This window comes from Balaenoptera physalus, assembly GCF_965194825.1.
Source record: "Balaenoptera physalus genome assembly, chromosome: 1".
NCBI lineage: Eukaryota > Metazoa > Chordata > Mammalia > Artiodactyla > Balaenopteridae > Balaenoptera > Balaenoptera physalus.
In genome coordinates this window covers 82,262,472-82,277,486 of record NC_138882.1, presented here as the reverse complement: position 1 = coordinate 82,277,486, position 15,015 = coordinate 82,262,472, and the positions used below count along the sequence as shown (strand labels likewise).

The following is a 15,015-nucleotide window of genomic DNA, read 5'->3' as shown; positions in this document are numbered from 1 at the left end:
GCTTTCCCTAGGGGCTGCAGTCAGATACCGCCTGGAGTGACGATCCAGGTGCTGTCCCTCCCAGCGGTATAAAGTTTCCTCTGTTCCCCAGGCTAAAGGTCCTTCCTGAGATCTAACTTCCCGTCTGCCTCCTGCAAAGCAGCCTTCTTCCTCCTGGGAAGGGAGAACTGAAAGATTCAGGGACAGAGCAGGAGAAAAGGATTGGGAAGGAGAGGAGAGAAAAGAAAAGAGGAAAATGGAAGAAAAATGTGAGGAAATTCCCCACTGAAGGACTCTAGACTCTCGTTAATCGTCTGAGTGGGTAGATCCTGTGGCCTCTGTGTTTATTTCCTGATGATTCTTCCTTGGTCTTTAGAAGTTGTTAACAGAGGGAAGGCTATTGGTTGACCACTTTGGACTGGAGCCCTTAAGAGAAGCAGCCCACAGTCCCCTGGCCCATGTTCTATGGACCCCAAGTGGCATCTAAGGATTCTTAGTATGGTTGGCAAGAATGTCTGTCTGTGCCTTTATCCCCATCAAGGTGAACTGAAGTTCTCTTTTGACACAGAATTTCCTGGCAAACGAGGTGAATAGAAAAAGAGGGAATCCAGGAGAGACCAAGGGATTCAGGAGTTGGGAAGGGGCCAGGGAGGCGGAAGGAAAGGAAGTGGAAGAGTGGAAGACAGAGGAGAGGTGAAAAGGGGGAGACGAGGAAGGAGAGTGGGTCTGTGAGTGGTGAGTGAGGCTGACAGTGAGGGGGTGTCTCTCCTTAGCAGGGAGGATGGAGGAGGAAGCCAGAGCCAGCGAGACGTCTCCCCACCCCCAAAATTGAAGTCTCCCAGCCACCCCTCCTGGAACCCTGGGGCTCCACTTGTCAGCAGTTGAGCCCACAGCTGCTGGGAGGTGCTTCCTCGACAGTGGCCCCCTGGCACCTGCCTCGGTTTATTTCTGGTGCCACAGCTGAGTCATGGGGCGGGGAGAGTGAATAAAAGCTGGGGGAAGGGGAGCTTATGACTGGAAGAGGAGAAGGCTGAAGGAGGCTCTAGGACCTGGGACTCTGGGGCCCAGCGTCTGCTCCTTTGGGAAAGAGGGGCCAGAGGTGACAGCATGAGAAACAGGAGTTAGGTTACAGGAGGGATGTCCACATTGGAGACCCTGGATTAATGGGGTTGGGGAAAGGGTGGGGGAGTGGGAGGCAGAGTCTACTGCTTCTGAATTGTTGGAGAAGAGACATGATCTAGGTGTGCCAGTGCTGCATTAGAAAGAGAGGGGAGAGGGGCCCCCAGGGTGGATGGAGAGGTGGATATGGGATCTTCGGATCATGAGAGTGGAAACAGAGAGGACCGTGTGTTTTCCTCTGCTTCTGGTCGCAGACTCCGTGGGCCCTCACCTGAGGCCATTCTGTCCCTCTTCCTGCCCCTGAGCCAAAAAGTCCCTTCCCTGGTGGCTCACATGAGACTCTCCTTTGTCTTTTTAAGGTGGGCCTGAGGACTCAGGAATGGGTCCCTGGGTCTTTTCTTTATCTACTGGAGCTGCATTCACATGACACCTTCTCTTTTCCCACCTCCTAGGAAGACCCTTATGTCTAACTTCCATCCATCCTGCTGCAGCACTGTGCTGGAACTTACCATCCCCTGTGGGGTGGGGTGGCCTCACAGGGACCCAGGGGCTTGTTGCCAAGCCCAGAGCCCTCTTGGGTTTCTTGGGCTTAGGTGGGCTTAGTCTCCATTCCCTCCCCTTTCTAGGGGCAGCCCCAGAGGGCACATTCCAGCTGAAATTAAATCACATTCCTCCATCCCTGCCTGACAAGGATGGCATTTCTGACAGCAGCTGTGACACCACAGGGTCAAGTGGCAGCAGCTGGTCCCCCAAGGAGGGGCTGAGAGGGGGAAACTAGGGGAGCTGAGGGACCAGGGCCTTTGGAAGCAATGAATGAACTCTGAGTCTTTGATCTCAAGAGGCCAGAGCAAGAAGCATAGACCCTGCAGTGGGAGAGATACAGGTTCGATGGCAACGTCTCCTAGCTGCGTGGAGCGGCAGGGAATGATCCAGTCCGAGCAGTATCGTGCAGATGGGAAAACCGAGGCCCCCAGCATCACCTTCTGAGAGGACCCTGGAAGAACACCCTCTCCCACCCCTGGACTGGGCTCCTGCATAGACATGAGGCCGAGGGGGCCCTTTAAGAGGCCACACTCTGAGCTCCTTGGCCAGAACCCAAAGCCAAGGCCTTTGATTTCCTCTGAGCCTCTGGCAGCAGCAGCAGCAACAGGGACAGCATCAGGCTGGGCTGAATGGAGAGCTCAGCCCCTGACCTCACCCTCCCAGGCGCCTTGGTCTGCACAGCCTTATAAGGAAGTGCCCCAAGCAAACTGAGGAAGTCACCTCCAGCCCCCGCACCCTACCGGCGCCCCATTCAGAGGCTATATTTACCCAGAGGAGGTCCCAGAATAACCTCCCACTTGTCCTCATGCTGGGATGGGGGGGACGTGGCGGGTGCTGCCTCCTCCTTCCCTCCCCCGGGACTCCACCCTCCCAAGTGCTTCCTGTTGTCTGATCTCATCACAGTCGTTCATTCATTCATTTATTCATGTATTCAATCCGTGTTTACTGAGCACCCTTGGGCCCCCAGACCCCTCCAATTCTCTTCTCCAACCTGGTCCTCTCTCCTGAGCTCCACAAACCCACCCTCTCCCAGGGCAGCTCCTCCTAGAGGTCACAATTTCCTGCTGGATTCTCCAGCTCAGAAGACGGGACCACCGACTCCCAGCTGCCCCTACTGCCACACTCCCACTCCATCTCCCACAGTGGGTCACCAAGGCCTGAGACTGTGCTTCCCTTACATGCCTCCTCTCCATCCCGCTGCCACCCTTGTCCCCCGCCTGGACCGCTGCAGTAGCCTCCCTGAAGCCCACCTACCTACCCCAATCCACTCTCACATAGCAGCCAGAAGGTTCTATTTAAAATGCAAACCTGGTCATGTCATCTCACTACTTACAACCCTTCAAAGCTCCTCATTTCCCTTAGGACGAAATCCATATTTCTTGGCTGCCTGGCGAGGCCTTGGCCCACTGGCCCCCAACTCCTCTCTAGTCTTACTGTGGACATTTTACCCCTCATTCTCCATCTTCTGGCCACACAAGCCTACTTTCTGTTCCTCAAATGCCCAGACTTCTCTTCCCGCCCCAGGATTTTGCACCTGCTGTTCCCTCTGGCTAGAAGCCTTTCCTCCGCCTCCTACTTCCTCCTCCTCCCTCCTCTTCCCCACGCTGGTCAGCTCCTGCTCATCCTTCGGGTTCCCAGGGCAGCCTTCCCTGACCTCCTCCTCCCAGCCTTCCCCAGCCTAGATCAGGTGGGGCCCCTGCTCTATGCTCCCATAACCTCCTGCCCTTCTCTGTTTTCAAATATGATTTCCACTCAGAAGCCCTTGTTCGGTTAGAAGGTAGAGCTCTCGGGGCCAGGAGCCCTGGACTCCCAGCACCTGCATGGTCCATGGCGCATAGGAGATGCCCTGTAAACATCTGACAGCCCCTGTTACTGTCCAACCCTCATTTCTCTTGCTGCACGGATGGACTACCATTGCCAAAGAGAACACACCACCCACCATATACGTCTTTTAGAAAGTCTTCACTTCTGTCCAACTGATGTCCCTCCACCTGTTTGGGATTTGTTGGCAGAAATGGCTAGTTTGGGTAATTCTGCAGGGGACCAGGGATCTTGGTGTGGGGGGCAGGATGGGCACCAGACACAGGGAAGGATTGCTTGGCTTGGCCTCTGTCCTTGGTCCCTCGTCCAGGCGGCGGTGCCCGAGGGCCTGGGGAGATCAAGCACAGGTCTCCTCTGTCCCATTAGAGGAGCAGGGAGTGGGCCTTATTTGCCCGGATGCCAGTGTGCTGGGCCCCAGCCTGGCAGCCTGGCGGGAGCAGACACGGCCTTGTTAGCAGTGAGTACAGGAAGGATCGTGGAGGCTTGGGCTGCCAGAAGGGCTGCCAGCATCCTGGACCCCAAGGGCAGAGGTGGGGGCCTGGGTACCTAATGCAAAGACTCTTAGGTGGAGGAGAAAGGCATGGGCAGAGAAACAGACAGTGAGGTTCTGTCAGGGGGTCTCCTGTCCACCCCTCCTTGTCCAGAGGATGAGTTGAGGTCAGAGGGCTTGAGACTTCATCTTCTCATCTTCCCCTGCCCTCAGCCTTGGGCCCGAGGAAAGGAAGGGCCTGCTCCTGGCCTTGGGATTGTCCCCAGACGTGGAACATTTGTCTGGCAGCCCCTGCCCCACCCCCACCCAGGATATTTAGAGGTATTGCCAGCTCTTCCTTCCCTGCAGAGCTGAGCTGGGGAGTGGTTTCTATTTGGGTATCCTGACTTCAAGGCCTTCAAACCCCGCCTCATCCAGGAACACCTGGTGTCACCCTGCCCTACACAGGGACCCAGAGAACTCCTGGGAAGGGGGGTACTCTTGGGAAGAAGCTGTGGCTGGGTGGACCCCCCGATCTAACCTGTTATCAGCACACCCCCTTGCTCTTTTGTTTCACCCCTGACAGCTTCAGTCTATCCCGGCCTCACCTCCACTTTCCTGTCTTCTCTGTCTCCGGCTTTAGCATGGAAGGAAAGTCCTACTGAAGATCTAAACTATAGCCCTCCAGCTTTCCCTAGCCTTCCTCCTGCTCTCCCTGCCCTGGGAGGCCCCGGAGTCACCTGGCCCAGCATCCCTCGTTGTGTGGCTGAATCTGAGGTTCAGAGAGGTTAAACGCTGACCTGAGGCCACACAGCCAGACTGAGACAGAATAGGCCTCCCTCTTCCCTTACCCGGCTCTGACCCAGCCAGTCTGAGCAGACGCCAAGGCCATACAATTGTTTGGGTTTGGGGGCAAGGGGGCTTATTATGCTGGCGGCACTGAGGGGCCAGCAGGGAGGACATGCGCAGGTGAGGGTGGCCCCAAGGCTTAATCCCTGTAATCAGCGCTGTGGGCAGAGATGATGACAGGCCTGACTTCTGCAGGCGCCAAGGTCACCTGGGCTGGCCCCCCCTTCCCTGGTCAAGCAGCACCCCCAGCCCTCCCCAGGTCCCCAGCACTAATGCCTGCTTCGTCTGCCTGCCTTGTCTCCCCCATGAGGACTTCCAGGTCCTCCTCTCCTCAGGAGGCAGCCCCTCCCTAACACATCTCCTGCTTCCTCCCCCAGTCTCTTCTGCTTCTGTGTCAGCCCTGAGGCCCCCCTGAATTAAGGAAGGAAGAGTCCAGACTTTGTAGGCGGAGGCATTACTTTATTCAGGCAGGGAAAAGCCAGATGGGGCTACAACATGGCAGGCATATGGGGGGGTCAGGACACAGGAGCACCCCCTCACCCCCCTTAGCCACCAGCCAGACATCCCATGAGGGTGCAGTGAAGAAGGGCAGAGCAGGTGAGCCCTGGCGCATGGACCACCACGGACCCCTCCCCTTGGAGGAGCCACCGGGCCCCTGGCCTTTTCCAGCTGATGGGATGGGGAGGAAAGGGAGTGCAAGGGAAAGGGGGGGCCTAGTCCTACAGAGATTCAGTTGGCTTCAGCCTCGTGGGACAGTGCAGGCTGGATGTCCCCATTAGCGGGGTCCAAGGGGCTGGTATCTATTCCCACAGCCTGCATTCTTGGAACGGGTCCCTTTGCCACACCCATTTCACCTCGGCTAGCCAGGCCTCTCGGACAGAAACCACAGGTCAAGAGATAAGTTAAGGGTGCTGCCTCCGAGCAGGGAGGGGCTTGGGGATACCCTCTTCCTCTAGTCCTCCCCTGAGGACCAGGAGTCTCCATCTCCTTCTCGCTGACTGAACTTCAGGAGCTGGCCTTGGCCCAGGTGAAGAGGAGCCCCTGCCCAAGGGGTCTTCAGGGCACCCCCCTCCTCCTCCTCCTCCAAGGGGCTCCCTTGGTCGCCCTCAGGGGGCCCCGGTTTCCCCTGCCTTACTCCCTCAGACTGCTCCAGCCCGTTCACCACACCCCCATTCACATGCTCCAACTCTTCCTTCAGGCTGGGGCCCTGGCCATTGACACCAAGGGTGTCCCCCACCTCCAAGCCCGTGTCCTCCACCCCACTGAGGGTCCCCAGAGGGCCAGGGACTTGGCCCTCCCTCTCCAAGGGAATAGCATCAGACTCTTCCTCTGATCCTGAGGCCTCCGTGCTGTCCTGGGACTCAGTCTCCAGGGCGGTCATGGGGGCATCAGATGCCGCACCCCTCAAGCCATCATCCCAGGGGACACTGACATCCATGGTCTCAGACCCCTGGAGGTTCCCTCTCTGAGGGCCACTCAGGGCCGGGAGGCTGCCCACCGAGGGCCCTGCCCCCCACCGCCCTGCCCCTGGCTCCCTCCCCTCTTCTTCATCTTCTTCCTCTCCCTCCTCCCCACTCTCTTCCTCATCTGCAAATCCATCAGATTCCCCATCCCGATCCCAGGCTGCAGGCTCCAGTAGCAGCTGGGGCACCTGGCCCAGAGGTTCTGCCACCTCCCCAGGGACCCCAGGAAGAAGAGAAGCCTCAGTCCCCAAGTCCTCAAATTCTTCCGACAGCTCAGAGTCATGGCCACGTTCCTCCTCCTCATCTCTCCCCTCCTCCTCCTCTGAGGGATGGGCCCCAAGGCCCTCAGAGGCCAGGACTGCAGGACCCCAGCCTTCCTTTCCAGTCTCCTCTTGAGGGGAGGGCCTCTGCTCTCCAGCCAGGTCCCACTTGGGGGAAGCAGGGGACCTGAGGTAGAGGCCCAGGGGAGTGGAGTCGGGAAGGGTCTCCCCTAGCTCATCAGCCTCACTCTCTTCTCTGCTCACCTCCCCCTCCTCCTGGAGGCCTTCAGGGATTCCCCCAGAGCCCAAATCCTCCTGCTCCCCCTCCACCTTTCCCAGGACCTCAGCCCTGCCTGCCAGCCCCCAGCTAGCCTCTTGGCTCCCCTCAGCCAGGGGCTGGGGCCCAGGGGCATCTTCAGGGATTGGGGTGGGTGAGCAGGACTCAGTGGGCCGTGGGCTGGGGGGCCCCAGCACTGGTTTGACCTCCTCCTTTGCTCCCTCTGAGATCAAGGGCCTGGGTTGGGGGGTATCACTTCCATCGCAGCACGAGGTCTCAGCAGGGAACGTCTCCTCTGCTTCCTCAGGGGCTTCAGGCTCAGACTCCTCCCAGCCCCTGGGAGTCTCCAGCGGGTCTCTGCTCTTCCTGGGCAGTGTGGAGAGCTCTGGCTCCGGAGCAGCTGCCTCCTCCAGCTCCTTTCTGGGCCCTTCCAAGCCCTGCACCCTCTTTGCCTCCAAACCTTCCTCCCCCAGGGGTGGCTCCATCACCTCCTCTCTGGCCAGGCCGCCTGGGTCCTCCAGCCCTACCGCCTCCTGCTCCCGTCCCTGTTCCGCTCTTGCAGTCTCTAAACCCAAGGTGACCTCTGGGGAGGCTCGGCCATCCCTGGGAGCCACATCCTCACCTTCCAACACTGGCTCTGTCACCTCTGACATTCCCTGGGGAGCTGGGAGACCCGGGGTCCCCACCTGCTCTGGCCGCTCTTCAGGGTCCTGGAGGCCCTCAGTGCCTCCCACCCCACTGGCTCCCTCAGCTGAGACCCTCTGCTCTTTGGGCTCAGGGCTCCCTAGCTGCCCCTCACCTGGGCTCCAGGCCTTGCCTGTGGCCGTCAGCTGCAGCTCCCCCTGCTCTACAGCCTCCCCCTTCCCAGCGAGGCTATCCCGTTCCCTAGGTGCCATCTCTGCCTCGTCCTCACTGTCCACTTCAGGCCTCCCAGGGGGCGGTTCCTGATCCGGTTCTTGACCCCCCTGCACCGTATCTTCCCACTTCTGCAGATGTGCAGAGAGTGGCAGCTCCTGTCCCTCCTCCTCCAGGGACCTCGGTGGCTCTGGATTCTCTCCCTTCTCCACATTCTCTTCCTCTTCCAGATACCTTTGACTTCCCTTGTCTACCTCCTCTGGAGATCTCATATTCTCTACATTCTGCCCTCCCAGAGAGCTCAGTGATTTCTGAGTCTCCTTTTCTAGGGGTCTCAATGTCTCTTGGTTCCCTTCCACAGACCCCAGTGGTTCTTGACTTTCCTTTTCTAGAGGTTTCAACATTTCCAGGTTTTCTTCTCCTGTAGGCTTTAGTGGTTCTAGAGTCTCTGTTTCTAAAGATCTCACTGCCTCTACACTCTCTTCATTTAGGGACCTTAATAAGTCTTGATTCTCTTTTTCGAGAAGTCTATCTATCTCCTGGTCTTTTCCAAGAGACTTTAGTGCCTCTGGTTTCACCTTTTCTAGAGGGCTCAATGTCATCTGGTCTTCTTTTTCTAGAGACTTCAGTGGCTGATTCTCTTTTTCTAGAGGTCTCAATGTCTCCTGGTCTTCTTCTTCTAGAGGTCTCATTGCCTTCTGATCTTCTCCTAGAGATCTCAGTGACTCCTGGTTTTCTTTTTCTAGATGTCGCAAAGTCTCTTGGTTCTCATCTTCTGGAGCCCTCAGAGATTCATGATTCTCTTTTCCTAGAGGTCTTGATGTCTCCTGGTCTTTTTCTTCTAGAGATCTCAGTGGCTCTTGATTCTCTTTTGCTAAGGGTCTCAATGTTTCCTGGTTCTCTACTTCTTGACATCTCAGTGGCTCTTGCCTTTCCTTTTCTAGAGCGCTCAATGACTCAAAGTTCTCCTCTTCTAGAGACCTCACTAATTCTTGATTTTCCTTTCCTGGATATAAAAATGTTTCTACATTTCCTTGAAGAGACCTCATTATTTCTTGACTCTCCTTTTCTAGTGATTGCAATGTCTGTGGGTCCTCTTTTCCTATAGGCTTAAGTAGTTCTAGAGTCTCTTTTTCTAGAGGTCTCATTTCCTCCATCTCCTTTCCTTCTAAAGACTGCAATAACTCTTGATTCTCCTTTTCTAGAGGTTTTAGTGTTTCTAAGTTCTCTTCTTCCAAAGACCTCAGAGATTCCTGATTCTCCTTCTCTAGAGATCTCATTGTCTCATGGCGCTGTTTTTCCAGAGAAATCAGTGGCTCTTGAATCTCCTCTTCCAGAGACTTCAGAGTTTCTTTTTCCAAAGGACCTGGGGAGTCTTGGATTTCTTTCATGTCCAGATCCCCCTCTTCTTGACGTGTTTCCTGCTGCAGGCTGCTTATTACTTTGACCTCTACAGCTGTTTCTTTCTCTGCCAGCCCCCAGATTTGTCCTTCCCCTTCCTCCTGGAATCTGCTGGACTCTCTAGACCCAACGGGTTCTCCATCTTTGGCCTCTAAACTGGGATGGTCAGGGCTGAGGGCTGGAGCCAGGGAGGCATGATCTTCAGAGGACTGGCCTGGACTGGGCTCTTGTTGCTTGCCCCCAGGCTCCTCTGGTCCTGGCAGGACACTGGCAGGGGTGGCCACCTTGGCTTCAGCCCACACAGCTTCTGGAACCTGTTGCATCCCAACCCGTGGCTGGGGCAGGGAGAGAGGGGCATCCTGGGCTCTGATCTTGGCATCTGTGGCAGGGCAGGGAGCCTGAGGTGTGGGCGGAATGGGGGTGCTGGCCGAGGTGGGGGTATGGGTCTGAAGGAGTTCCTGGTTCTTCAGAAAGCCTGGCACAGGTGTTTCAAGGGTATCAGGCAAAGGTGAGGAGAGGGGAGTAGGGCTCAGGACAGAGAGCAAAGGTCCCAGACGCCGGCCCTCTGGGGTCCCAGGGAAATGCAGCTCCAGCTTAGGGTCTGGAAAGGTAGAGGGGAAGAAACGGTGTCAGCACATACAGGTTGGGGGTGGGGTAGGGGAGCAGCTACCACTTCTGGCAAGAGTGCCCTGCTCCTGCCTTTTATGGGCTGGGCTAAGAGTATGCTCGCTGCCGTGGGGGACCACGGAGTCAAGACTTAGACTGGTGCTTTTCAGGAAAGGCATCGCTCTGGGTGTGAAGAGGGAAGAAAGGTAAAGTTTTGGGGGGACCTTGGCCCCTCCTCTTACCCAGGAAGCTGAGGGAAGCCTTGGAACCGCTGCCAGGTGTCTGCAGCCGGGAGTTCTCCGCCTCTAGGAGGGTTCTGGGGACAAGGGAGGAAAAGCGGGGTCAGCCCTCTGCCCACAGGCCAGCCGGCAAGCCAGCCAGGGAAAAGTCACAGCTGAGCATGCGCGTCCCTGGCCTGGCAGGCTATCTCTTCATTCTCACCATTATCACACAAAAGCCACACGGGGTTATACTTGGCTCTGCACATGAAATCACATGGTCACATCCCACAGATATCACCCACTTGGTCACACGGAGTCACACACTTATTTGGGACACACAGCTGCACTCACAGACACACAAGCAGATTCCCACACAGTCGACACAGTGTACACACACACCCACACATTGCTTAGACTAGTCCCCTCCCAACCCCAGGCCTATGACCTCATCCTCCGTGTGGGGGGCCGATTCTCATGCTAATTGCTGCCTTTGTCCACACCGCCATCTGGAGGGTCGGAGTAGGGGGCTTCCCAGGGGAAGTGGGAATTCTCAGGCCGTTCCCATGGGATAGGCTCCCTCCTCCTTCTCCCCCAGGGCCCCCAGAGCTAGTTACAGACAAAAGCCAATGAATTCAGCTCCCTCTCTCCAAATCCTTTTCATGCCTCAAAACCCAGGTTAAGCCTGCGCAGTCCTTTCCCCTCAGTGGTTTGATTTAGGGGTCAAGGCCCTCATCTTGGGATCTCTAAGTACTCTGGATCCCAAGCCTTTCAGGGCAATGGAGGTTTTTGTGTACATGCCCCTGCCTTAGTGCCCCATGGGGATTGAGGAGGAGGGGACCAATTGCGGGGGAGGGAGGACCAATCAATTCAACAAGTTATCCTGAACATCTATCTCCTCTGTGCTCTTCTTCGTGATCTCTGAGTCTGGTTAGTGTCTTCTATGGTCTCACCTCTGTCCTTCTCGATGCAGCATCATGCTGTCTGAGCTCTGTGCCCCATGGAGGTGGAGCCCCTCTCTTCTTCATCCCTAGATCCTCACTGACCTTCCCTCTCTGGACCCTGCCTCCCCTCCCCTCCTTAACCTGTCCCGGGGCCCCTGCCTTTGTTTGCCTGTGGATTCTGGGGGCACTGTCCTCATAGCCTGTCTAGCTCTGGCTCCACCCTGCAGGCTTGGGGTACGCAGCCCTTCACAGTAGCAAAGCCCCTTCCTCAGGCTTCATCAGTGGATCCTTGGCTAACCAGGCCAGTTTCCCAGAAACTGGGTTTGCCCAAGGCCACAGAGCCAGCGAAGCAGCACTTCCTTGGTCTCAACCTTTCCTGAGCCAACAGGGAATGTGGTCAGTAGAAGGGCTGGGCAGGGCCAAGGGCACTAAGGCTTGAGAGGAGCCAGGCCCCAGGACATCCAGGATGGAAGGGACCTTGGCTTTCACCCAGCCCATCTCCCATCCTCCCAACAAGGAAACTGAGGCCCAGGTCAGGTGGTAAGTCAGTGCCACCAGCCCACACCTGCCAATTCCTTCTTCCTGAGGCTGCTCAAGGACATCACCCTCTCTGTGTGAGCACACACACAGAGGCTGGCCTTTTCAGCCCCTTGGGGTAAGGTTCTGGATATAGATGACCCACACGTGTCCAGCCCTGTCCTTTGAGGCTGTCCCACTCAGCTATATCACCTCTCCTTGGGGGATCTCCTGGGCACAGGATGCTTCTCTGGTCCTGAACCCACGAGAGAGCAGGTGAGCTTAGGTGGCACACATCGTGGTGTGGAAGGGATCAGCCTAGAGTGACAGGACCGAGCAGTGACAGAGCCTCCACCACCCGTGGCTCTGGGCCCCTTCAGCCAAGGAGTCTGCCCGTGCATGTATGTGTGCATCTGTGTGCCTGCATGGGTCAGGGTCAACCTGTACCTGTATGTGGCCACCTCCAGGCTGAGGGACATCTTGAGGTGTGCCAGCTGCTGCCGACCTTCCAGGACCTGGGCGATCTGGCTCTGTAGGCCCTGTTTCTCCTGCTCCAGGGCCTCCACGGCCAGCTGCAGAGCAAGCCAGAGGCAGTCAGTGAAGGGACGGGGTCCTTCCTGCTAACTTACCTGCATCCCCCTTGGCTGCTGCAGCAGCATCTTCTGCTCCCTGACTAACTTCTCTGCAGAGCAGATTCCTGCCTCCCCTACCCCACTTCCCGCCCAGAGAACCCCTTCTGAAGCCTCCGAGAAGAGCACAGTGGCCCCTCTCAGCCCTCTCCCACGGCCTGGCTCCTCCTCTGAGGATGCTGATTAAATGGTAGCACATGCTGCTCAGAATTCAGCTCCCACAGGAAGGGGGAGGTGAGGGAGAAGAGGAGATGGGTTACAGAGAGGAGCAGAGGGAAAAAAGTGGAAGCAGAAGGAAAAACAATTAATCAGCAGGCCTGGAGCCTGCAGGACTGGAAGCCAAACAGCCCCGGTCCCAGTCACTGTCTCCTGCTCCTCATGCTAGGCCCCCACGCCCTCCACTTCCCACATGTTCTGGAATCTTTCTCCTCTGAAGCAGGGTGGGGGGTGGGGGGGGACATGGTGAGACCTCTGTCTGGCCCAGGCAGGAGGCTGTTTTCTCAGCTGCTGGTCACGTCTGCGCAGTGTGAGGGGGAGCAGCTGTCCCAGGCCTCTGGAATGTGCTCAGGAGCCGAAAAGCCCAGACAAGGGAGAGAAGGGCTGATGGTCCCCCATCCAGGGCCCCTCACCCTCTCCTGTCAGGGGGAGGAGGGTGGCTGGGAACTTGGAGACTCTTGAGTGGCCAGACCATCAGATCAGCACTGAGAGGGAAAGTTCTGAGCGTCTTCTGAGCGACAGCAGGGCCTAAGGAGGGGTCCAGGGTCCATCAGGGTACGAAGGTGCCATTTAGACAGTGAGGAGGCTGATGCAATGTCTTGTGCCTGTCTGCCCTTCGAGGGGGTGTGCTTTGAGGTCTGAACCTCCATCATTCCAGCCCTACACTAGACAGAGTTGTGAAAGTCTGGGACAGTGGCACCAGGCATGGTTTTCTAAGAAGTGGCCCCTGAATCTGTAGCCACCACACCCCCCACTTCCCACTCCCTTTCCCAGGTCTCTGATCCCCAACGGGACTTCCTGAAGCCTTGTCTTGCCCAGGCCCCCAGGCTTCCTCACCTGGAACTGCTCAGTAGCCCGCAGCCGCTCCTGCCAGCGGCCCTCCAACCTCTGCTCCAGCGCGGCCCTGCGCTCCTGGAGGCCGCTGCGCTCCGCTTGGAGCTGCTGCAGCTCCAGGCGACCCTCGCGGGCGCCCTTCACCGCGTGGCCCAGCCGCTCGCGGGCCTGGCCCAGCGACGTCTCCATGTGCGCCACGCGCTCCTGGTAGCCGCGCACTGCCCCGCGCCACGTCTCGCCCAGCCGCCGCGCCAGCTCCTCCACCTCGGGGGCCGGCACGGGGGGCCCGCGGGGCGGAGCGGGGCCGCGGGGGGCGCAGGCAGCCTGAGCGTTCAGGCCCGCGCGCTCCTCCTCGTGCGCCGCGCGCAGAGCCTCCAGCTCGCGCTCCAGCTCCGCCGCCTGGGTGCTCAGCCAGGCCTGGGCGCACTTTTCGGCCTCGACCGCGCGCCGGCTGCGGGTCGTCTCCTCCGCGGTCCGCTCCCGAGCCAGCCGCAGCTGCTGGCACCGGCTCGCCACGCCCTCCACCTCTTCTTCCAGGTTGTCGCGCGCCACCTCGGCCGCGCGCTTCTCCCGCCAGCGCTGGTCGACGAGGGCCCGCAGGGCCGCCAGCTCGTCGTCGGCACGGGCCCTCCAGGAGGCGTCCCCGGCCTGTGCCCGGAGACCCCCGAGCTCCGCGCTGAGTAGCTCATTCTGCTCCTCTAGCGCCTTGACCCGGGCCAGGTAGGCCTCCAGGCGCCGGTTGAGCTCCCACATCTGAAAAGATTCCTCCCCCAGGCAGCCCTCCATCCTGCCCGTCTGACCCACCGAAGGTGGAGAGACGCGGAGCACCGGGAGAAGCCAGCAGCTCTCAAAGCTTTTAGGACGGAAGGGTAATGGAGACGGATGGGGACAATGACGGGGCGGGGCGAGGAGCAGCTGAAGCGACTGAGAGTCGGGAGTGGGAGCGAGGCTATTCATACTCCCGCCAGCCTGGCGGGAAAAGGGGCGGGACCCAGGCCTTAACCCGTTAGAGTTCAGAGAAACGACGGCAGCCTTTGTCCTTGTGCCCCCGGTATGCTGGAGAGTGAAACCAAATGAAAAGCCATGCCCGGAGAATCCGATCCGATGGTGGCTTTCAGGGGGAGGAGGCCGTGAGGCAAGGTCAGAACCCCAGATAAAAGCAGATTATACATAGAACTGAGCCTGTGGAGGGGGTGCCAGGGGATTCAGGCCTGCGAGGGGATGCGAGTCTCAGTTACTCAGCGCATCCAAGAGAGGTATCTACTTACTGAATTCCTCTAAGACTCAGTTTCTTCATCCATAAAATGGGAGTGATGATGGAACTGTCATGGGACTGTTGAAAGAATAGATGTGGCCATGTTTTTCGTAAATAGCAAAGGCTCACCCTCCTGAAATACTGGAAGAAGGCAGCATTGCAGAGAGAGGTTAGAAGAGACATTGCCTGGAACACAAGAACAAATGTGTCCTATTGGGAAACACCCCATATGCACACACACCCTATTTCCTCAGTCTCCACCAGGAAACGGAGAGAGCAGGCAAAAGGATGTTCTCCCCATTATTCACCTCCATCCTTCCTACTCATCTTTCATATAACCTGAGGTTCATGTACCCACTTTTTAGGTAATGGAAGCCCCCACACCAGTTCGCAGGGAAGGACACCCCGTCCCGGCCTCTTTGTCAGGGATTTTTGGGCAGAGGGCGCCCCCTGGTGGCTCACAGACCGGGCCAAGAAGAAGCAGAAAGAAGAGGCATCTCTTAAGTCACAACTAGTCCAAATTTATCGAGCCTTTGTAATATGCCAAATCATGTTCTAACATTTTATTTACGTTATCTGACTGAATCCTCAAAACATCCCTTTGAGGGTTCCACAGTTCAGGAAACGAAGAGCTCACTGAGGGCGGGAGTAGTTAGGAAGGCCTTCTGGAGGAGGAGGGGTCCTTGAACTGGGTAGTGAGGGAGGTGGGATTTGGGGTTTGTAGTGTAAAGGGGAAGCAGGGTCCGAGGGGGAGGGCCAGG

General features: G+C 57.6%; 1 protein-coding gene across 1 annotated transcript; it reads right to left on the bottom strand.

Annotated features, from left to right (window-relative positions):
- Nucleotides 1–5,218: 5,218 nt before the first annotated feature.
- Nucleotides 5,219–13,941, bottom strand: NES (nestin). Its single transcript, XM_082468327.1, has 4 exons — nucleotides 13,003–13,941; nucleotides 11,768–11,892; nucleotides 9,885–9,958; nucleotides 5,219–9,637 (listed from the first exon to the last, which is right to left on the bottom strand). The coding sequence occupies exons 1-4, from the start codon at nucleotides 13,783–13,785 to the stop codon at nucleotides 5,733–5,735; spliced, it is 4,887 nt and encodes a 1,628-aa protein (XP_082324453.1). The 5' UTR covers nucleotides 13,786–13,941; the 3' UTR covers nucleotides 5,219–5,732.
- Nucleotides 13,942–15,015: the final 1,074 nt, after the last annotated feature.